Source organism: Pleurodeles waltl, chromosome 4_2 (assembly GCF_031143425.1).
Source record: "Pleurodeles waltl isolate 20211129_DDA chromosome 4_2, aPleWal1.hap1.20221129, whole genome shotgun sequence".
In the NCBI taxonomy this organism is placed as follows: Eukaryota; Metazoa; Chordata; class Amphibia; order Caudata; family Salamandridae; genus Pleurodeles; species Pleurodeles waltl.
In genome coordinates, this window is record NC_090443.1 from 624,347,845 (window position 1) to 624,371,499 (window position 23,655).

At 43.5% G+C, this 23,655-nt stretch overlaps 1 protein-coding gene across 2 annotated transcripts in view; it reads left to right on the forward strand.

Annotated features, from left to right (window-relative positions):
- The window catches only part of TTLL7 (tubulin tyrosine ligase like 7), a 950,867-nt gene that overhangs the window by 885,750 nt on the left and 41,462 nt on the right, over positions 1 to 23,655 (forward strand). For both annotated transcript variants that reach the window (XM_069232204.1, XM_069232205.1), the window contains one exon: positions 19,376 to 19,549. In XM_069232204.1, coding sequence (XP_069088305.1) covers positions 19,376 to 19,549 — 174 coding nt within the window. The remainder of the gene's footprint in view (positions 1 to 19,375; positions 19,550 to 23,655) is intronic.

Here is a 23,655-nt window from a genome sequence, read left to right on the forward strand (position 1 = left end):
ATATCCTGATGAGCCATCTGTGCTAGAGTGGAGTGAGTAGTGGTCACTTTCACCTGAATGGGCTGTGCCTGCCCTCTCACAATGCAGTCTCCAACCCCCTGGTATGTGTCTGGGGCCTAGCCTTGGTAAAGCAGGATCTTGTGAACAACAGAGACTTTCCTTTGAAGCATGCCTACTTCAAAGGCAGAAAGGGGTATACCGCTACCCAAACCCCCTGAAAATCAGATCACTTCTGAAACCAAGAGGAACATCTGCCAAGGAGAAGAGCTGAAGAGCTGAGGAGGAGTGCTGCCCCTGTCTGTAACTCTGCTTTGTTGTTCTATCCTGCAGTTGCTGCTTCTGCCAGTGAAACGGGGCAAAGATTAGACTTTTCAGTATATTCCTGCTTTTGAAGAATCTCCAAGGGCTTGAACTGAGCTTGGCTCCTGTTTTGAGGTCTCATGGCCTCCAAAGACTTCCTTTGCTAACATCTGGACTCTCTTCTGAGTCTCCTGCCCTGCCAAGTGGTTTCCATGAAAAGTGAAGTTGGAAGGAAAGAGCTGAAAATCCATACGCAGAATGCTGTGCGGGGAAATTTTTGATGCACTATCTGCAACGCGGCTGATAAACAATGTGTCGCCGGCTTTACAGCTAAAATTGTACACCAGCATTGCGGCTGGGAGATCAATGGATGGCAGCTGGAGAAAGGACGTGCAACACCCGCTTGCAGCTGCTGATAACGACACAATCCCCATGCAGCGTGGGGCAGGACACATGAGACTAACACCGTGCCACAGGATTTTCAACGCTTCGTCCCTGGGCGTCAAAGTCAACCCAACTCTGCGCGGATCCGAGGTGCCCCGTCCAGAAATCGAAGCATTGCTTCACTGCGCGGGAGAAAAATGACGCATCGCCAACTCGACCAGAGAAGAAACTACACACGGTCTCCCTTGCGAGGAAGCAATCAATGCATCGCTGCCTTTTCCGAAGCACGCTCGCCCATGTGGCTTTATTTTTTACACTAACCAGGTATTTTGTGCAAAATTATTGTTTCCATTGTTTTCTATGAAGTAAGACTCTTATTCTTTTGAAAATTTATATTTTAACTTATGTATGTTGGATTTTTGTCATTTTGGTCTTGTTTGATTTAGATAAATACTACCTATTTTTCTAAACTGGTGTGGTGTTCATTTTGTATTGTTTTCACTGCATTACTGTGTGTGGTGGAACAAATACTTTACACGTTGCTTCTGAGGTAAGCCTGCCTGCTCATGCCAAGCTACCAAGGGGGTGAGTGGGAGTTAACCAGGTGTGTTTCTCCTTCGCCCCGACTAGATTGAGGCTCCTTGCTTGGACAGGGGTAACCTGACTGCTAACCAAAGACCCCATTTCTAACACATTGACTGGTATATGGATCTGGGTGAAGACTGGTATATGGATCTGGGTGAAGCCAGTGGACTGAATAGCTCCCCAGATACTGCCATGCTCTCTCCCCTTACCGTGGCTATGTAGGAGGGAGTTTCATATTCAGTGGTGGTACAGAGAGAAGCTAAGGTCCTGGACCTTGAGCTGCTTTTGGTGGCAGTCAGGACTAACCTCCTGACAGAAGTGCTTCAGCATGTGGCTTGATCCTCTGAGCCCCTGCTCCCCTTTAATGAAGCCCTTACAGATGTCATTCTGGGTAGTTGGTCCAAACCCAGCTCAGGTTCTTCTATGAACAGGAATATTGCCCTCAGCCATTGCCCTGCACCGGCTGACCCAGGTTTCATGATTCAACAACCCAGCTGAGAGCTTGGTTATCCAAGCCTCCACTTCCCAGGGTGCATTACCTTCCTCACCCCTGAATAGGGAATCCAAGAGGCTGGACGCACTGGGGAAGAAGATGCTTTCTTGTGCCAGCCTGGCATCGTGGTCTGTGAACACCACATGCCTTTTGGGCTGTTATTGCCACACGCTGTGTGATACGGTTGCACAAGTACTGCCACAGATCCAGAGGAGGCCCAGACTGTACTTTCCCAAGCAGTTGATGACAGGAGAGATGCATCTAAGTTCACAATGTGATGTGGACTTGACACGACCTTCTCACTGGCCATAGCGGTTGCGTCATTCCTGGTTGAGGATGTCTGGCTTTTCAGGGGACGTCTAAGCTAACCTTATGGACATGTCTTTTGATGTCACCCATCTCTTCAGAAACAAAGGTGACACTTGAGTGCTTCGAGGATTCTCATGCTACGGCCAGGTCCTTGGGCTGCATGGTGGTCCCTTATCCCCTACAGTCTGCTTTTGCCACTTTTGTGGCTACAGAAGGGGCAACCAGCCACGTCGGTTCTCCTCCAGCCACCATGCTATGAATGCTGCCCAGCCTCTGCGTGGCCAGGGACGCAAGATCCACCATACTCATGGGTCAGGGAACCAGCGGTCTGACCAGTCACCCCCTCCCCCTATAGCTGACTCCAAACCTTCCTAGTCTGACACTTCCTCATCAGGGACCAATCGGAGGCACAATCCGCCATCACCTTCTCTGCTGGAAGTTCATCATGTCAGACAGGTGGGTTTTGCAGATAGTCTGAAGGGGCTACTCCCTTCCCTTCAAAAGTACCTTTCCATCTATGCCACTGTCCTATGTCCGAATGATGGATGCTCATTTGGCACTTCTCCAAGAGGAAGTTACAGCTCTCCTGGCCAAGGGAGACATAGGGAGGGTTCCTGTGCCAGAAGACGGTCGTGGTTGTTATTTTTAATACTTTCTGGTGATCAAAAAGGACACGAGCATCCACCCTATCCTAGTTTTATGGTCCCTCAATCTCTTTCTCAAGAAGGAGAAGTTCAAAATGCTCACTCTGTCACATGTTCTATCTGCCCTGGACCTCGGAGACAGGATGGTAGTGTTAGACTTGCAGGATGCTTACTGTCATATTTCCGTCCTGCCTGCTCACAGATGTTACTTGCAGTTCACTGTAGGCCACAAGCACATTCAGTTCACTGTGCTTCCCTTTGGCCTTACCAGTGCCCCTTTGGTGTTTACCAAGATGATGATGGTAGTCGCAGCTCATCTGCGCAGATCAGGGGTTTCAGTCTTACCCTATCAATATGGCTCGCTATTGAAGGCGGGCTCACCCCATGCTGTTGACTCCCTCCTCCAGACTACAGCGGACCTCCTGCATTCATTAGGGTTCACTATAAACGTGCTGAAGACACACCTGACTCTCTCTCAGACGCTCGCTTTCATTGGAGCTCTTTTGGACACAGTGCAGTTTCAGGCTTATCTTCACGAGCGACGAGTCCAGGATATTCAGGCTATAATACCGATATGTCAGCCTCTATCCTGATAATTACTTTGAGGCTGCTGAACCTCATGGCCTACTGCATCCTATTGGTGACACATTCCAGATGGTATATTTAGCTCTGCAGTGGGACCTGAAGTTACAGTGGGTACAGCATCAGGAGAATGTCTTGACATAGTCCAGATCTTGATCTTGGAGGGAACTGCGCAAGATCTGCAGTGGTGGTGGCTAAAGAACCGCGTTTGGGCCAGAGGCAGATCCCTCTCCGTTCCTCAATCAGATCTGAGAGTAGTGACAGATGCGTCACTCCTGGGATGAGTCGGCCACTTTGGAGAGGTTGAGATCTAAGGTGTCTGGTCTCCTGTTGGAGCTCCAGTTGATCATACTAGCATTGAAAGCATTTCTTCCCTCTCTCAAAGGGAAGCTAGTGCAGGTGTTCATGGATCACACCACCCCATATGGTACTGCAATAAGCAGGGGGGGGGTGGGGTCGTGGACCCTTTGACTGGAGGCTCTGAGCCTCTGGACATGGCTGGAGCATGAGGGCATTTCCTTAATGGTTCAACATCTGGCAGGCTCTCTGAACATCATAGCAGATGCGCTCATCCGCCAATGCATGGTCGATCGCGAATGAAGCCTCTATCTGGAAGTGGCACAAGGTCTCTTTCAGCAGTGGGGCAAATCTTGGTTAGTTCTGTTCGCCTGTACAGAAAGCGCGCAATGTCAGCAGTATTGTGCATTGGAGTTTCCAAGGCAGCACTCAGCAACGCTTTTCATCTCAAGTGGAACTCACGCCTCCTGTACACCTTTCTGCCCATACGACTTCTGTCCAGAGTTCTCAAGAAGATCAAGAACGACGGGGCCCAAGTAATCCTTGTGGCTCCAGACTGGGCACGAAGAGGCTGGTAGCCCAAATTATTGAGCATGGGCATCAATCTTCTGATCAGACTGCCCCTTCGGTACAATCTTCTGTTGCAGTAGCAGTTGTAGGTTCTCCATTCAAACCTTTTCAGTCTCCACTTTCTTGCATGGAGATTTAGCAGTGGCCATTGAACACTTTTGACTTCTGCCCAAAGTCTGTAATGTTATTTTGGCAGCCAGGTGTCCCTCCACCAAAATGGTATACGCCTGTTGTTGGAAGAAATTTGTAGCATGGTGCACAGAAACGTCTGTTGACCTCCCCTCTGCGCCTTTCTCTGAGGTCCTGTTGTTTATCCTTTCTGTGGCTCAGCAGGGCTCTAATATGGGTACTCCAAAAGGAAATTTATCTGCTATCTCTGCATTAACTTCTTTTGTTTAAGTCTCCAATTGTATTGAGTTCCTTAAGGGTCTTAACCATATGTTATCTCCATTCCCATTCATTATACCTCAATGAGAGTTGAATTTGGTTCTGACATTCCTAATGTGCACTCTTTTTGAGCCACTTCACAATTGTCCTCTCAGACTTCTAACATTAATAACAGCCTTCCTTTTGGCCATTACATCTGCCCGCGGGTTGAGTGAACTAAGTCATTGTCATCTAAGCCACCCTACCTTTACATCTACGTAGACAAAGTAGTGCTTTGCACTAAGCCCTCTTTTCTGCCAAAAGTGGTTATTCCTTTTCATGTAGGCCAAACCATCACCTTGCCTACTTTTTACTCACCCCGATATCCTTCTGAGGAAGAGGAGAGACTCTACTGCCTAGACCCTAAAGGAGTATTTGCGTTCTACCTAATTGTACAAAAGAGTTCCCGGTGGATGATCAACTCTTCTCTGGTTAGGAGGGTGGGAAGAAAGGTCGGCAATGCAGAAGTAGACCATCTCCTGATGTGTTGTACTCTGCATTAAAATGTGCTGCGCATTGGCTAAGAAGCAACCCCCTTAGGGTTTGCGTGCTCATTCTACCAGAGCTAAAGCATTAGCACATGGAGTTCTTGTCCTTGACATATGTCATGCGGCAACATGGGCATCTCCGCACACGTTTTCCAAACACTACTGCCTTGACAGTAAGGCCCGTATTTCTGAAATGTGCGGTAACTCCTGAGGCTCTCACAAGTGGGTCGTTAATTGGAGCGATAGTTATCGCACCTGATAAAATATGGATCAGAATTTATTGAGTACAATGAATATCACCGGATATCGAGTGTTGCGATGTAAATCGGTACATTTTGGCATGCCAAACTTGTCAATATTTACTTGGGTGAAGTACCAGTAAATATTGGGACATCCACAATTTGGTGCAGTAAGCACCATAATCCTCAAGCTTTCCTGATTATGAGTGAAAACTCGATATTGGGTGATATTCATTGTACTCAATAAATTCTGACTCATATTTTATCAGGTGCGATAACTATCACTTCAATTAATGACCCACCTGTGAGAGCCTCAGTATGTGGCATTAGCAATTATATTAAAATGACCACCAGTTTCAATAGACCTAATAGGAAATTCGAGCAGGCAGGGCCATGGCTCCTGTCCTACAATTAGTTTCCTTTCCTAAAGTTAAGAAAGCTAAAAAATAAAGTAATTATAACTGAAATTAGTAATTAATAAACCATTGTCAAACATGAAACATGAAAAGAATATCTCATATTACACCGTTGAACTACTGTTATAGGTGTACTGCATAGCTGATATATGTTTTTAGCGTTGCAACGTATCCTCCAATTCTTCCTGTTTTCTGCAGAGGACACTAACAGTTGTATTTTTAAAGTTTGATTTGAAAAGGAGAAACACATAATAACAATTCACTGAAGCCTAAACGCTGATTAATTTTACATTAGCAAAAGCAATAGGTCTAGCATTGACTGCAAGAGTATTTGCCTTGCATTGCCTTTTTTATTTTCTTCTAAATCTTAATTGCAAAAACATTTAACAAAATGACCACCCACCTGGCCATCTTTTAGTGTTTTTGTAGCGCTGTTTTACAGAAACATTCAAAGATGACCGCCTGTCCATACATGTGTGAGCACAAGCACAGGCGGACATCTTTGAATGATTTTGTGATATATTTTTACTCAAACATTCAAAGTTGTCTGCTCTTGCATGTTCATTTGCCTTTCAATGGATATAAAGCCCATTCAGAGAGGGTCACCCATCTGTGAGCATGCACGCACATGCACACTAAAAAGGCATACGTCTTTGGATCACTTGGAAGCTCATTCGCAAGGACGGCCAACCATGCATGTGCATGTGTGCATGCACATTCAAAAGTGGACATCTTTGAATGGGTGGGAATCCCTCTCACAAAGATGATAGGATGTATAACATTGCAAGCTGCACCAAAAGCCCTCCAGCAATAACTGAAGAGCTGCTGGGCCTTCGCAAAGTTAAAAGATTAAAAAAATCCAAAATATTATTAAAATACACAAAATGGGCACACGTCCAGGGTACTGATGGATACTACTTTCTCTGTGGGTGAGGACATTATGCTTAAGTAGAACACTCTCACACACTCTGAATGGAACAAGTGGCTGAAGTAGGCTGACCCCCTCCATTCCTCATGCTGCCGGCTGTGTGCGACAGGAGCAAAATGTGAATGATACTCAGCAGACTAATGACTGAAGAGAGCTGTCTCTAAACCCATGTAAGTAAGTATATTGTACATTACTCTTCTTTGGCTGTGTGCAGTGGTGGTAAGCATCATTAGCAGTGCGTGACGATGCATTAGCAAACCACAACTAGTGAATTTTAGAGCATTTTAAGGTTCTGTTTTGTTGATTTAATTGCCCCTTAACTGTGGTGCTTTCGGAGATTTTATTTTATACAGACGTTAAATTATTATAAACAAAGCTAGCCAAACGTCACACTGGAGGGGGGAGTTGGTTACAGTATGAGGGTGCGAGAGGAAATATACAAGCACCCTGAAACCACTTCGTACTGATTTTTATTTTTTTCCCTGGGGAAATGTAATAATAAAAAAGAGTTTGCTTAAGCGATAGGGAAAAGTATCTAAAATAAATCCATTATATATTTTCAGAGGTACATTACTTTTGATTTTGTAAAGAAAGGGTGAGGACTTTCAAATATAAATATTTGCCGAAGGAAAGACTCTTTGAAGGGATTGGTCTGCTGTTTCATGTTCTGATTGGATTACCTAGCTGTTGAAGGAGAAAAGCACTGCATACCATGAAACACACATATGAAATGCAAAGGGATGCAGGGAGAGATGCTGTGAACAATGATACAGTAGACCGTACAGGGCACCATCTTTAAAAAGATGCATTGCATTCAATAGAAAATATATTTTTAAAGATGAAGAATGTTAAATATGCCCTACTGGAACGAAAAAATGCCCGCAGGAGTTTCTGTGGTAAATGTATATATATTTTATGAGGCAACATTTCAAACCACCCATTTCCATTTTAAAGTGATAAAAGTATTTCAGCATTTGAGTAAGATGCTTGAATACTGTATTTTGACAGTCGCATTTTCACATCCAATTTGCACCAGAAAGATTTGTTTCGAACATGAATATAGACTGCCAGCACAACATGAATGCCTCTTTTATGTTTTTAACATGTTGAGAAAAGCAGCTGATGTGTCTGGCATATTTATTTAGCGATTGTATTTGCACAACTGATTAGCTTACATATCGCTCAGAGTTGACTATTTACCATATCTATACATAAAAGAATCACACCCACTCTAAGAGAAATACATTCTGTTCTTTTTCTTAAGAAACGAAAAGTTATTTAATGCACACACAAATAAAGGATATGTACTAAATTACAAATATTTACCAGATATCTTGTGGAATTGCAAACTGAAACCTTGATGAAAGGGGCCTTGCAGAACCTCTAGGGTGGACACCAGGTACCCTAAACATTCAATACAAGAGGCAACTATCCTCATAAACCAAATCTTTTTCATTTATGTGCAGGGCACCTTGTGACAATTTGCATACAATCTGCCATGATCCTAAAGGCAAGCGGTACCACCAGAGAGATCTCTGGCAACAGTATGGGTTTTACGATCAAAATGGTCAGGTCCATGGACTTTGTCTAAACAGTCACAATTTTAAAAGGAAGGGTGACTGTCTTTGACAGGCATATCCACAGTCAATGACACAAGCCTACATGCTTTGAAATAATGATCTCCGCTAAAGAGACTGCGTGCATTCAGTCAGACCTAAAAAACATATGACCCTATGACCCTAGAACTGTAGGGCCTGATTCAGAACGACTTGGTTATCAGTAGACATGACTTGCTCTTGTAGTACCCCTGGCATACCCCTGGAATTCAGAAGTAGGATCAAGAGTACTACAAGTGTTTAAAAATTGGATTATAATTTGAGGTGAGTGTCTGCCCACTTCAAGAATTACTCACAATTCTTGTCAGGGTGATCCTTCAAAGTCAGTATAATAGACAATGGGCATGATAAACCAGGACCAAGGTGCATTTTGAGGCCGTGACATGCAAATATGTCTCACATTAACACATATCCTAATTTTCTGAATAAAGCCAAAATATTTAGCCATACTCAAGTTCACATAGTTAGGTGGGCTTGCAACTCCAGTCTGTGAGCTGCTGTGTCATCTTGAATGCTGAGAAGTCTTTCTTTCTTACGAGGGGTTTTCACTTTCCATTTTTTTCTTTTGAAGCAGCTCTGTACCTTTAACTTTATTTATCACTAGTGTTTAATTTTGATGTGTGTTCCTAAGTCCCCCTGTGGTGCAATTAACAAACCCAGATCTGAGGCTGTGCAGACATCTTGTGTTTTTCACTTGCTTCTGCCCTTTTAGACCATAGATGCTCTTACAGGAATGGGCGTAGGCTGTAGACAACTGGAGAGCGACCTTGGCCCTGGCAGTGATGCTTACTTCAATTGTAGAGTGTTCTCCCAAGCTTCTTGGGGAGACCTCTTGCAAAACAGCAATCCTACATGTCACTCTGGCCAGCCTGTGAAGCTAGAATGCGGGCACACCATCTGGTTCCACAGGGGGTTACTCCTAATTGGTATCCCTTTGAAAAATGCACTAACACACACTTGTTGATTTCTCTGCAGCCCACTAAGGCCTTACCATCTCAGTGGGATATAGTGGTGGCAATTTTAGAGGATCGACAGCCATTGGGCACCTGTGCAGGAGGGAAAAAATGCAGTATGAAATAATCACATGATTTATTGATATAGTGCCCAACTGAACAAATTTCAGTGTGGTTTGTGGCATTTTCCTCCTGGCCACAGGCAGGTTCATACTGGGACAGATAATAGGTGTGGGCAGCAAAGTTAACCCCTTCGCTGCCAGGCCTTTTCCCTTTCAGGTGCCAGGCCTTTTTTTTGCTATTTGGGGCAGGTTGCGCTTAGGCCCTCATAACTTTTTGTCCACGTAAGCTACCACACCAAATTTGCGTCCTTTTTTTCCAACATCCTAGGGATTCTAGTGGTCCAGACTTTGTGTGTTCCCCTAAAGGAGACCAAGAAATTAGCCAAAATACAGTGAAAATTTCGTTTTTTATTTTTAAAATGGGAAGAAAGAGCTGCAGAAGAAGGCTTGTGTTTTTTTTTCCCTGAAATTGGCATCAACAAAGGGTTTGCAGTGCTAAAATCACCAGCTTCCCAGCTTTCAGGAACAGGCAGTCTGGAATCAGAAAACCCAATTTTTCAACACAATTTTGGCATTTTACTAGGACATAGGCCCCATTTTTACGATTTTTTGTGCTTTCAGGCCTCCCTCCAGTCAGTGACAGAAATGGGTGTGAAACCAATGTTGCATCCAAGAAACCTAAACATTTCTGAAAAGTAGACAAAATTCTGGATTCAGCAATGGGTGATTTGTATAGATCCTACAAGGGTTTCCTACAGAAAATAATAACTCAAATAAAAGAATATTGAAATTGAGGTGAAAAAAACAGCCATTTTTCTCTACGTTTTACTCTATAACTTTTTCCTGCAATGTCAGATTTTTGAAAGCAATATACTGTTACGTCTGCTGGACTCTTCTGGTTGGTGAGATATATAGGGCTTGTAGGTTCATCAAGAACCTTAGGTACCCAGAGCCAATAAATGAGCTGCACCTTGCCGTGGGTTTTCATTCTATACCGGGTATACAACAATTCATTTGCTGAAATATAAAGATTGAAAAACAGGTATCAAGAAAACCTTTGTATTTCCAAAATGGGCACAAGATTAGGTGTTGAGGAGCAGTGGTTATTTGCACATCTCTGAATTCTAGGGTGCCCATACTAGCATGTAAATTGCAGGACATTTCTTAAGTAGACGTCTTTTTTACACACTGTCTGATATTTGGAAGGAAAAAATGTAGAGAAAGACAAGGGGCAATAACACTTGCTATTCTTTGTTCCCCCAAGTCTCCCGATAAAAATGATACCTCACTTGTGTGGGTAGGCCTAGTGCTCGCGACAAGAAATGCCCCAAAACACAAAGTGGACACATCACATTGTCTCAAAGAAAACAGAGGTGTTTTTTGCAAAGTGCCTACCTGTGAATTTTGGCCTCTAGCTCAGCCGGCACCTGGGGAAACCTACCAAACCTGTGCATTTTTGAAAACTACAGACCTAGGGGAATCCAAGATGGGGTGACTTGTGGGGCTCTCACCGGGTTCTGTTATCCACAATCCTTTGCAAACCTCAAAATTTGGCTAAAAAAACACTTTTTCCTCACATTTCGGTGAAAGAAAGTTCTGGAAGCTGAGAGCAGCCACAAATTTCCTTCCACTTAGCGTTCCTACAAGTCTCCCGATAAAAATGGTACCTCCCTTGTGGGGGTAGGCCTAGCACCCGCGACAGGAAATGCCCCAAAACACAAAGTGGACACATCACATTTTCACAAAGAAAGCAGAGCTGTTTTTTGCAAAGTGCCTAGCTGTGGATTTTGGCCTCTAGCTCAGCCGGCACATGGAGAAACCTACCAAACCTGTGCATTTCTGAAAACTAGAGACCTAGGGGAATCCAAGGCAGGGTGACTTGTGGGACTCTGACCAGGTTCTGTTACCCAGAATCCTTTGCAAACCTAAAACTTTGGCTAAAAAAAAACTTTTTCCTCACATTTCGGTGACAGAAAGTTCTGGAATCTGAGAGGAGCCACAAATTTCCTTCCACCCAGCGGTCCCCCATGTCTCCCGATAAAAATGATACCTCCCTTGTGTTGGTAGGCCTAGTGCCCATGACAGGAAATGCCCCAAAACACAAAGTGGATACATCACATTTTCTCAAAGAAAATAGAGGTATTTTTTGCAAAGTGCCTACCTGTGGATTTTGGCCTCTAGCTCAGCCGGCACCTAGGGAAACCTACCAAACCTGTGCATTTTTTTAAACTAGAGACCTAGGGGAATCCAAGACGGGGTGATTTGTGGGGCTCTCACCAGATTCTGTTACCCAGAATCCTTTGCAAACCTCAACATTTGGCTAAAAAAACACTTTTTCCTCACATTTCAATGACAGAAAGTTGTGGAATCTGAGAGCAGCCACAAATTTCCTTCCACCCAGCATTCCCCCAAGTCTCCCGATAAAAATGGTACCTCACTTGTTTGGGTAGGCCTAGTGCCCGTGGCAGGAAATGCCCCAAAACACAAAGTGGAATCATCACATTTTCTCAGAGAAAATAGAGGTGTTTTTTGCAAAGTGCCTACCTGTGGATTTTGGCCTCTAGCTCAGCCGCACCTACGGAAACCTACCAAACCTGTGCATTTTTTAAAACTAGAGACGTAGGGGAATCCAAGACGGGGTGACTTGTGGGGCTCTCACCAGATTCTGTTACCCAGAATCCTTTGCAAACCTCAAAATTTGGCTAAAAAAAACACTTTTTCCTCACATTTCGGTGACAGAGAGTTCTTGAATCTGAGAGGAGCCACAAATTTCCTTCCACTCAGCATTCCCCCAAGTCTCCCGATAAAAATGATACCTCACTTTTGTAGGTGGGCCAAATGTTTGTGACAGGGAAGAGACAAAAACACATCGAAATTGAGGGGGAACCAAAGTGGGTCCAAATGGGCAGTTTGAAAAAAAACATTTTTAGCCTGACAAGTGCAACAAAAATGTTATTGGTATACATGAGACAATGCTGGGTGGTAAGAATTTTGTGGATTCCTGCAAATTCTGGAAGGTTCCATCACAAAAATGTGGGAAAAATGGGTGCTTTCCAGCAAAGTTGCATGTTTGCAGGGCATTGTTGGTAAGGAAATGGTGCGGGGTGCATGTGAAGCACACCACCCTGGAATCAACTAGATGTTTAGTTTTCAGATGTGTCTAGGTCTTGTGGATTTTTCTACATGGCAGCGTCCCAAAATAAAAAAAAGTGCAGCCCTCACCATTCCAAGTGGGGCGATTTTGAGAGTTGCCAAACTCTCATGGCCCACACGTAAAACAAAAATAATCAAATGTCCTCTTGCTTGCCATGGGATAACATGTTTTAGTGTGCGGGGGAGAGCTGAAAGACTGTTAGCCCCTTCAGTTCGTGTGGGGGCATAACCAGGCCCATACTGGTTGGTAGCCACCACTCAACTATTTTCTTTTATTTTTTTATTCCCTGGCATCTAGTATACTTTCTGTCCCCCCAGGGTGTGCATCAGGGGTAATTGCCCAATCTGCCCACTGGTGAGCAGAACAACTTTGGCCCCATTTATTTGTGGTGTGGGTATGACCATACCCCCAACCTCTTATTTTGAAAAAAAAAATCTTCCCTGGTCTCTGGTGGGCTTTCTGCCCCCCTTGAGGGCAGATGGGCCTTCCAAAAGTAGGCCAATCTGCCCCCAAGGTTATGGCCAACAGTAATGTGCCCCCATGGGGAGCGATCCTTGCCCAAGGGGCTGCCCCCCCAAACAAAACACACACATACACACACACCAATCCATGGTGTCTATGGCCAATGCCCAAGGGGGGGCAGAAATGGCCTAATTATAATTTCCCCCACCCCCGGGAACGACCCTTGCTCCCCTTATGCGCAAGTACGGGAAAAAAAAATCCCTGGTGTCTAGTGGTTTCTGCCCCCCCCCGGGGACAGAAATGGCCTAATAATAATCCACCCCCCCACCCCACCCCCCCGGGAGCAACCTTTGCCGAAGGGGTCGCTCCCCAAACATAAATGAAAAAAAACAAGAAATAAAATTATCCCTGGTGTCAAGTGGATTTGGCCTAGAAATAATTCCCCCCCCCCAAGGAGCCACTCCCCTTATTTGAAATAGCCCCCCCCCCAAAAAAAAAAAAAACTGGTGTCTAGTGGTTTCTGCCCCCCAGGGGCATAAATGGCCTAATAATAATTCCCCCCCCCCCCCGGGAGCGACTCTTGCCCAAGCAGAAATGGCCTAGAAATAAATTGCCCCCCTGGGGAGCGGCCCTTGTCCAAGGGGCCACACCCCTTATTTCATAAATGCTAAACAAAAAAAATTCCCTGGTGTCCAATGGCATTTCTGCTGCCCGATCGTGATCTGCATCAGAAATGCTCAGAGAGACATGAAGGGAGAGGAAAGGCCTTTCCTCTCCTTTCATGAATCTCTGCCCCGCCACGTGATCGGAGGAGAAATGCAAAGCTGAGCGTCCAGCGCCAGAGGGAAGGCCTCTGATGGCGCTGACATCATCAGACGCCACAGGGGGGTCACGGGGGAGGGGGTGGAAGGTGAAGCAATTCCCCTTCCATTTCTGCCCAGGGGAGGGGGGTGCTTGGCCATCTGGGGGAGTGCTAACGCTCCCTCCCGGGGATCCATAGCAGGACGAGCTGGTCTCGTCCTCGGCACGGGGCAACCGATGCTGAGGGCGAGACCAGCTCGTCCTGGCCACCCAATAGGTTAAAGAGGGCCCAATTGGCGAATCTGATATCTAGAAAAGTGGCCCACATTCTGTAAATAGAGGCAGTTTTGAACTTGTAAGGACATGCAGAATATGTGTTGTACAAGGTATGGGCGACTGCATCCATTTGCCCTTGCTGTAGGCAATGTTCAATGTAAGGGAAATCAACTATAAAAACTGTCTCACCAGATCATATAAAGGCACAAACAGCCAAAAGAAGCGGCACACGCTCTTACCTATCAGACCAAACTTTCTGACACTGTCAGATTGGCCTATAGGCCAGACAGCCCCTGGTGGCAGGCACCAGTTTCACAACCAGGCTCCTACAGGCTCCATTATTTTTAATTAGGTTTTCTATAGTCTTCTCACTGGCTTTGGCTCTACTGCTCTTTACTCTTTGCTGTAGAAACTTAGAGGTAGGACTTTAGGATTGCCCTCCTTCCAGCCAAGACATTGACCTGGTTCCTTCTCACAAGTACCCCTCAGGTCCTCTGTGCGAGCCCGAGACAGAAAGACATGGACAAAGGTACAGTGCATATAACAGATAGTCAGAGTTAGTTAGGGAAGAGAATAAAATAGAAAAGATAACAGAAAGATGGATATGGCCAGAGTGACAGAAACATAGACGGGGCAACGGAAAGAGGAGCAGGTTCAATGAGGAACAGGGCAACAGGGAGAAGGAAAGAGGCCGAGTCAAGGGCAGGGCTCGAAAGAGACATGGAGAGAATAATGAGGACAGGGAGAGGGGTGGGGGGTAAGGGACAAAGGGTAGGGACAGAAGAACAAAGACAAATGGACGGATACCCAGGTACTGATCGACAGGGGAGAGACTAAGACAAGGAAAGAGGGACAAAAATGAAGACTGACGGGCATAGAGCTGGGTATAGATAGAGAAATAGAGGGACCAGAGAACAGAGAGAGACATGCACAGGCATAGAGGCAATGTAGGAGGAACTCAGCAGATTGACAAAGACAGAGGGTCAAGAGAATGAGAAAAGAACAGCGACATGGCAACAGAGAAAGGGGTAGGGACTGTGGGCCAGAGAGAGGGACAAGGATAAGGGAACAGAGAGAAATAAGCACAAAGAGAATGACAAGGCCTTGTAACAGAGCAGCACAGAAACATGGGCTTTTGAGAGGACAGGGACGGAGATAAGGACAGTGACAGAGAAGGACCGATATGAAGGGACAGAGACAAAGGGACAGACAAATTAATTAATAGTATGACTAAATAGGCATAATATAAAGTAGAAATAAGTTGAAGAAACATGTGAGTAAAATTGAGTAAAATTCAACTTAAGTAGGTATGAAAGTAAAAATAACTGGGTATACAATTAAAAATAACTGGGTATAAGAGCAGCTGCTAATAGTAATAAAGGTAAGAGGAGGTACTGCTAGTTATAAGTGGGAGTTTGATTGGGATTGAATGGACATGAGAGGGAGTAAGGGTAAATGAGAAGTAAGGAGGGGAAGCTAGGATTAATTAGCAGAGTAGAACTAAGAGTAGTGTAAGTAATAGTAAGAGTAACCATACATACAAGTGAGTGTAGAGGCTGAAGAAGAAGTAAGTGTAATAATTTGAGTTGGAGTAAGATTAAGTGTAGGGGTATGCAGGAATAATCAAGAGTATGTGTAGAAGTATGTAGGGGTAAGTATATGAGTAGGAGTATGATTAAGTTTATAAGTAAGATTAAGAGAAGAAGAGAGAGTAGATGTAAGTAAATGTAAAAACAGACTTAAGTAGGAATATCTGTACAAGTAACTGGATGCAAGTATAGGTGTAAGACTAGGAGTAAATATGTGGGTGGAGCTATGAATGAATAGAAATAGACATGAGTGGGAGTAAAAGTAAGTATGGTTATTAATAGGAGCAATATAGAATAAGTAGAAAAAGTAGAAGTAGAAGCAGCAGTCCGAGTAAGATTCTGTGCATTTAGGAGTAAAATCAAGAAGGAGTAAAAGATGGATTAAGCAAGAGTAATACAAAAGAATATGTAGGAATCAGTAGAAGTCAAAGTAGGAGTAAGAGTAGTGCTTAGGAGGTGCATTTCTAAGTATGTAAGAGTAAGATTATGCGTAGGAAGGAGTAAGTAGCCATTAGACCTCATTTCCTCAGTGTAGTATTCCCCAGACTTTTTGCCTTCACTCCGACTTTGCTGAACTTGTTTTGTTGGTATTAGGACTGTGTACTATAGCCCTGCTAATCAGTGCGCTTGTGCTGTCTCCTTAAAACATAATTAAATTGGTCTACACCTAATTGATATGTTTATTTTACTTGTAGGTCCCTAGTAAATTGTACTACTGGTAGCCAGAGCCTGTAGTTTAAAAGCTGCTAGTAGACAGCATCACCCATTGTGCCACCCACTAAAGTAGCAGTGGAAAACGTGGCTCAGGCCTGCCACTGCAGCCTCAGTGCATTTAAAAGTGTTCTTGGCACTTGACACAATAAACCTTTTACCAGGTCTGAACCTTCTTTTTTAATACTTGTAATTCAGCCCTAGGGTAGGCCCTAAAGGCTTTTAGGGTAGGATTCTTGCTATTTAAAAAGTAGGACACGTGTATTTAAATTGTAAATGTCATAGCAGTGAAAAACTTCTGAATTCGTTTTTCAGAGTTGTAAGATTATCTCTCCCCTAGACTAACACCGGTTTAACTTATTGCACTCAATGGGTGCTAACGTCAGTCTGGGAAAAAATAGAGAAATTACGTTTACAGTCAATTGAATTGTAATTTAAAACCCTGAACTGGTGACTTTTACTTAAAGCTCCTAGTCGCTATTTTCACCTAAACTTTGAAAAGCTCATAACTCGTTCTACTGATTAAATTTTGGGAATTTTGGTATAATTTTATTTACTAAAATGTACTCTGTTTTTCTGAATCAGGTTGGACGTTTTCTTCTGTTGTGTTTTTTTTATTACTGTTTGTGTGCTCCATAAAACTTTACACGTTGCCTCTAAGTTAAGCTTGACTGCTTTTGTGCCAAACTACCAGAGGGTTAAGCACAGGTTAGTGTAGTGACTATGGTGGTATGCAACTGGGGTTTCTGCCTGTCTCAATTAGCCACCCAATTTCCTACAACAGTTCTAAGTAAAAGTAAGAGTACAAAGTATGTAATTGGGAGCAATGGTACATAGGAATAGCATTGAGCAATTAAAGCTTCTGTACATGGAGGAACGTTACTCTGGATACTCTTTCTGCACAGTACTAATTTTATTCAAAGGTAAGTCAATCTGAATGTATTCAATCTTTTTAAAATAACAGTATTCTGTCTAAATGTTTTTACTACTGCGCACACACGTGGATTCATTCACTGTATACATATTAAAAAACATATGTATTGAAAACACTACCTTTGATTTTCATTCACTGTTCTTAACAATTTGGAGTCTGGACTGAGCCCGGGGATTCCAGTTGTCTAGACTGAGAGTTGCTCGACTGTCAGTCAGTGGGTTGGACTGGGGTTACCTCGCTGGGCTTGTGTGGCGCCTGGTTGGACTGATAGTCATTGGGCTGGAATCATCGTTTCTAGGCCTGGCAGGGAGTGTTATTTTTCACTGAAATAAGTGTATGTCCTGAACCAGACAGGTAGTTACTGGGCTAGAAAAGAGGAGGCCATTAGATTTAAAGTGGCCATCACTGGACAAGACCAAGGAGTCATACCACTGGATTGGCAGCCATGCCCGAATGTGAATCACTTGGATGGTTGGGGATTCTGTTGACTGAACTTACATTCGTTGGGCTGCACTGGGTGGATGAAGGCACCAGATCACTTGCCAGTTAGCTGGGCTAGGGCTTACTGGCAATATCTGGGTATTACTGGGGTGGACTAGGGGTCACTAGGTCGGGACTCCGGGTCCTCCTTCGTAAGTAGCATTTTGTACCAAGTGGGTCAGAGACAGAGGACTGTTGGCCCACACACCATGTGCCGTTTCTATAAGCAACATGACATTTGTTGCCGATTGAGGAACCTTCTTCTCTCGAAAATGAAAAGTAAGGCATCCTGTGACAACTGATAGCTTTCCTGGCACCCTGTTTTAAAAGCAAGCATGGCAACAGGGGAAGATGCTAGCTATTCCTTTTCCTAGCTACTCCCTTTCCTCTTCGGCTTGCATAGCCTTGTGGACCATGGAAGCATGAGTTAGTCACAGATGACCCGATGCACACTTTGTAATCATGAGCGGGACACCGATAAGTGATGCTGGAATTAGGTGTTTGGCAGGTGCATCAGCAACCCCATATAGCGTTGAAAAAGGTCAAATGTTGAACGAACAATAAAGTAGCTCTTTAAGTGTTTTTTTCCGGCAGGATGTGTTGTGTTTACTAAGATAGACTAATAAATGTCAAATGCTCCTAATTATCTTAACACATATATGTGTTTTGTTTTCATTTCCCTGATGGCAAGATGAGTCGATTTTCTAACTTGCACTTCTTGACAATCTACGGTCAATATTTCTAGGTTTAGGGAGCTGGCATCCCAGGGCAATGATGCCCTGAAAGTTGGGACCACACACAAACTCACAAATGTGTTACTATTCATACACGTCTCCACAACTTATTCCTACAGCCTATTGCCACGCTGGAAATGAAGATGACAGACTAGATTAGTAAAAAAATGTGATTGCCAATCGGGAGCCCACAAATCCCCAGTAGTTGATACGGGGATACCCAAAACCTTTAATCATTTGTACTAATCCCATTTTCGGATTCAGAAAAGTTTTTCAGATTCCCAAAATGAGTTTTACGACCCATACAAAATTACAGTTCGGAATGGATATGAGTCCAAGTTTGCAATCTCAATTCCATTTGCAAACCATTGATCCGTTACTGACCCCCAAGTTGATTCTGAAAGGGACAGAAATACTTTAGGATGGGGGTGGCAGCTTCGAGGGACGTAGACAGTCATCCAGGGGACCACTGTCTGCTCTCACTGAAGTTTGCCAAAAACACCTTTAAAAACAGAAGATTCAGTTTCTTTAAGGCTGCTTTAAAAAATAGTTATGCGTTTTGTAATGCGATCACCGAGATGAGACCTGCCTAATGAATATTAGGGACGTGTTCCTGGTAGTACTGCGGCGCCCCCATTCACTCCAAGGCCAGTGAATAATTTTGAGATATGGGAGACTCAGGTGTCCCCTTATCACATTCTGCAGGGGAGAGCACAATATATTGTATTATGTCACTGTCACTGAATATTTGGATGCAATAGTTTACAATTGTTACCATTATGCCACTGTCACTGAATATTTGTATGCAATAGTTTACAATTGTTACCATTTGTAAAGTATGATGTTTGTTTTACCCTGGTAATCCTGCTATTTAACTGCAAAACTGTTTGATTTTTGTTCGTAACCGAAAACATGTGGCCTTTTCTGTTTCCTTTTCTACAGGACATCGTGGGAGACAATATTCAGTAAAAGCACAGAAATGGCTAGTCCTCTGCAGCTCCAGTGTTGCCAGCGACTGGTAAAGCTTTGCAAAGACTGCCTCCTGCTGGTTTATAAATATGCAATGGATGCCAGAGGATCAGTGACTGGAGTAAATCCCGATTGGGATGATACGAGGTAGGCATCTCTCTAATCTCTAAACTTTATCAGTAAACATGTCTCTTAGTGGTGTCTCAAGGACACTGGCGTAACTGCTGAGCTTCGAATGCTAATGCTGGAGGCACTGTACAGTGGATTGTCCGTAGACTGCGTCCATGCACCGCATCTGCACCCCGTTCTGCTAGAAATGATACATGTAATTATTTTTCTGTCAGTTATCTTCCTTTAGTGGCTCTGTTCAAAACTCCTGTTTTCCTTTTTATGAGACTCGCCCTTTACGCAGATTTCCCCATTATCTGTAGCCAGAACGTTTTAGCAATGAAACCTATTGGTTTTCTCAAAGTGTTTTTTGGTTGAGCTAGCTAACAGCAGTAATGTAACAAAGGCCCCTGCAGCCCTTCGGTGCAGGGGGTGAGAGGGCCGAGCTCCAGGGGCCCCCTCAGCGCCGTACACTGCGCACGGTCAGCACACCCCTGACTGGGTCGGGTGGAGGGGCCCTCTCAAAGTACTTTGCAAGGGCCTCACTCAAGTTTTGTTACGCCTCTGGTTGACACAAATGTGCATGCAGCTGTGGTGGGCATTTTTAGAGCAGGTTTTAAGACATGGCTAAATGCATTAAAGTATGGCCATCGCAGATGTATGTGCATCCATGGCAGCTATCTTTGAATGTAATTGTACAATTTTAATAAATGCTGTTTAATAAGGGCTACTGTGGATATACGCACTTTTGTGGTGGCCATCTTTGAATTCCTTATGCTTTATTATAATACATCTTGTTCAAAGGTGGCCTCAGTGGATGTGGACGCATGACTGTCAATTTTTAATGGAATTTGTTGAAGTACTACAAAACTATTTATACCCTCATAATTACGTCTGTCTTGGAAGGATGAAAACATTTTAAAGTGGCTGCCTTTTGATAGAATTGATGGAGGAAAATGGTTAAAAAGAAACAAGTGGGTTGGGGGGCAAGATGATGCTGGGTGGGGAAAGATGAGGAAGAGAGAGGTATGGGGTGCAGGGTGAGAGAGGGAGATACTATAGATCATCCCAAAAAAGGGACAAACCTCCGTTTTATCATTAATGTGAGTACATTATGCTTTTGGTAGGCACGAAAGGAGTTTTGGATACCCATGGTCATGTGACATGAAGATAGGACTGCTTGTAAGCACTCATGTGCAGACTTTTCTTTGTAGTTTGCCATCTTTTTAACCTTAACAGGGTTTTCAGCTTTAATAGGCTGCTCATTTTCATTATTATCAGCAAGATATTCACTGACGTAAGTGTTTTCTCTCTGTTCAATCCTTGATTGCATTTACGGCTGTCAGTTTAGCTTGGGAATGTCTTTTACCGCTGCAATGGAAATTCCACATCAGGGAGCACAGAATAGTCAGTCAACCACTTAAAAAACTTAGCACCAGATTTACAACACTTGAACAATGCAGCGTAGCACCCAGAGTTGCTGTGGTGTGGTGTGTGACAGGGTGAGAAGAGTAAAGCACCATATATATGGAGATATGGCACTCTCCTTTCTGCTCCCAGACTGAAGCAAATCTTGCTTTAGTTTCGAGGCAGTTTCCTAAAATGAGATAAGTTCTTCACTGCAAGGTAAATCCAACAAAACAAATTGTGCAAGTTTGCAACACTTTTGTGATGCAAACCCAATGCAAAAGTTTTGGAAATCTGGGTCTGAATATATGACTTTAAACCCTGGGTACTGCTGAATGCAGTATGCATGAGCTACATAATGGGGGCTTATGAACCACGTAAAACACTAGGGGCTCTCAATTTAGAGATAGTTGGACATTACTGCACAAAGCAATCCCGTCACTGCATCCTGCTTCCACATCCTGAAGGCGCTGAGGAAGATTTTCAAACGCCTCCCAAGCAACCGAAGAAAAACTGTCACTCATGTCCTAATCACCAGCTGGCTTGACTATGGGAACACCCTCCATGCCAGAATCACCAAACAACTCACTAGAAGGCTACAGACCATCCTGAATTCTGCAGTTAGACTTATCCTCAACCTCCCACACAGAACGCACATTACACCACACCACAGTGAGCTACACTGGCATTCAATTCAAACTCCTCACACGCTTTCAAGGCTCTCCACAACCTGAACAGTCCTCTTCCGTCAACCATCCAGACTACTCTGCTCTGGTGGACTCCTAATCACCAACATCCCACACATACACAGAACCAGGTCAGGCCTATATCGCTCCTAAATCTTGGAATGACTTCCTTCTCCAAATCAGAGCTTCCTCCTCTAGTCTTGAATTCTGCAAGAACCTGAAGACCTGGCTTTTCAGTTAACCATCCTACCATAGGTAGGGCTAGACACACATGTCTACAGAGAGCCAGGATATCCTCACTGGTGATAGTGTGATTTACAGATACACATAACATAACTCAACATAAAACATAGTTTAAAATAATACAATACAAAATACTGTGGTATTAATAGCAATTTCCCGGGTATTGTACGCATTCACGTCATTATTGTAGATAGGGAAACAAAATGTCTGTATTTGTCCATGTTTTTCTTGCATTGTTTATGTGTTTCTGCATTTTACACTTTGATTTCCTAAAAATTAAATATCAGTTGTAAATGCAAGCACAACGTCTGAGTGAGCACATGTAGCCGATTTTTTATGTCCACATTCAGGCAGTTGATTGAGTCCCCTTATCAAACACAGCTATTTCATCCTTTAAGCTCAAACGGTTCAGTTTTTCAGTCTAGGTCACACATGTCATCCTTAGTGAGGATCCTGGGATGATCACAATTCCAGAATGCAACGCAATGGTCCCTGCCTATGGTTTAAAAAAAATATTTGTATTGCTTTTTTCACAAAATAAGTCATCATTAATTAATTTCAGCATGCTCCAATTAATAATAATAAAGAAAATGTACATATACTTTGGTGGAAAGAGACAAAATTCAATATGTCATTTCAACATGCCCAGTTGCTTCATTACATTAATTCATAATTTACTGCATGTATCGAAATTCATCAGTGATAGTAAAATATACTTTTATAGCCGCCCAAACAATCATCCTGATAATATTAGGCTATTTTCTTAGACCAGTTATACAGTATATACCACAGGTTATTGAGCGTGGAAGGCACATCAAAACAGTTATTAATAGATTAAAGTACTGACTGAGGCTACCTCGTGGCCACTCCTCCAGAGGAGCCCAGATTTTCTTCCCCTTCTTCCTAGCTTTTTTGCCCGTTTGAAGATATAGGCTGTTCTTTAGATGAAACAGTAAGAGCAGCCTGGCCAACCACTGATGGAGTGCAGGAGGATCTGGATTAAGACAGACTGAAGCAATACAGATATGAGATACCACCATTGCAATAAAAACAAAAAATTGCCCATCACTGCCAACTGCATTGTCGTAAACTCCTCAGAGCATTAGTTGGGGAGATAATGCCACATAAGTGTGTAAGACAATCCACAGAAAGTGAGATATCTCTTGTTTATAAGAGTCTAGGGCCTTTACAGCTGAAAGATGTGTGATTCCAGACTTTGACAGTGCAGGCACTACTTTAGCCAGAGTGTAGTAGAAGTTAAAATGTGTTTTAAAATGTGACTACTTCCCCGCAGATAATAATAGAATATTGTTGAGTTCTAGTGACTCGAAGCTGTCTGTGGCCCTTATCCTTCTCAGCCAATTGTCTGACTGGTTCTAAAGATCATTGAGCATAAAGTCATATTCATAAATATGACTGTTCCTACAGCCCATTGTGTTGTGTAGCTAATTTAGCCATGCTCTAAGCATGTTGTTTTAGCTAACCACTTCTGCAGCTTTGCACTTCACCCGTCTACATTTTATTAGGCATCGCTTTGTTTTTCTAACAATAGCTACTCAATACATTTGCCGTGCTGTTTTAATTCTCTGTATCTTATTGTCCTTTCACCTAGGAAAGCACTGTGTTCTTAGTAGGACATATAGCTTACTTTGGGCTTTCTCCAAGGCTATAGTCAGATAGGGTTGCCGACAAACATGGTATGATGGGTCTCCTGCATTCACGGAAAACAACACACTCATACGTTTGGACCATTTCTTGGAATGTCACAGTTTTTATTATAAAACACCCCTTAGCCCCAGGCACGTTAGA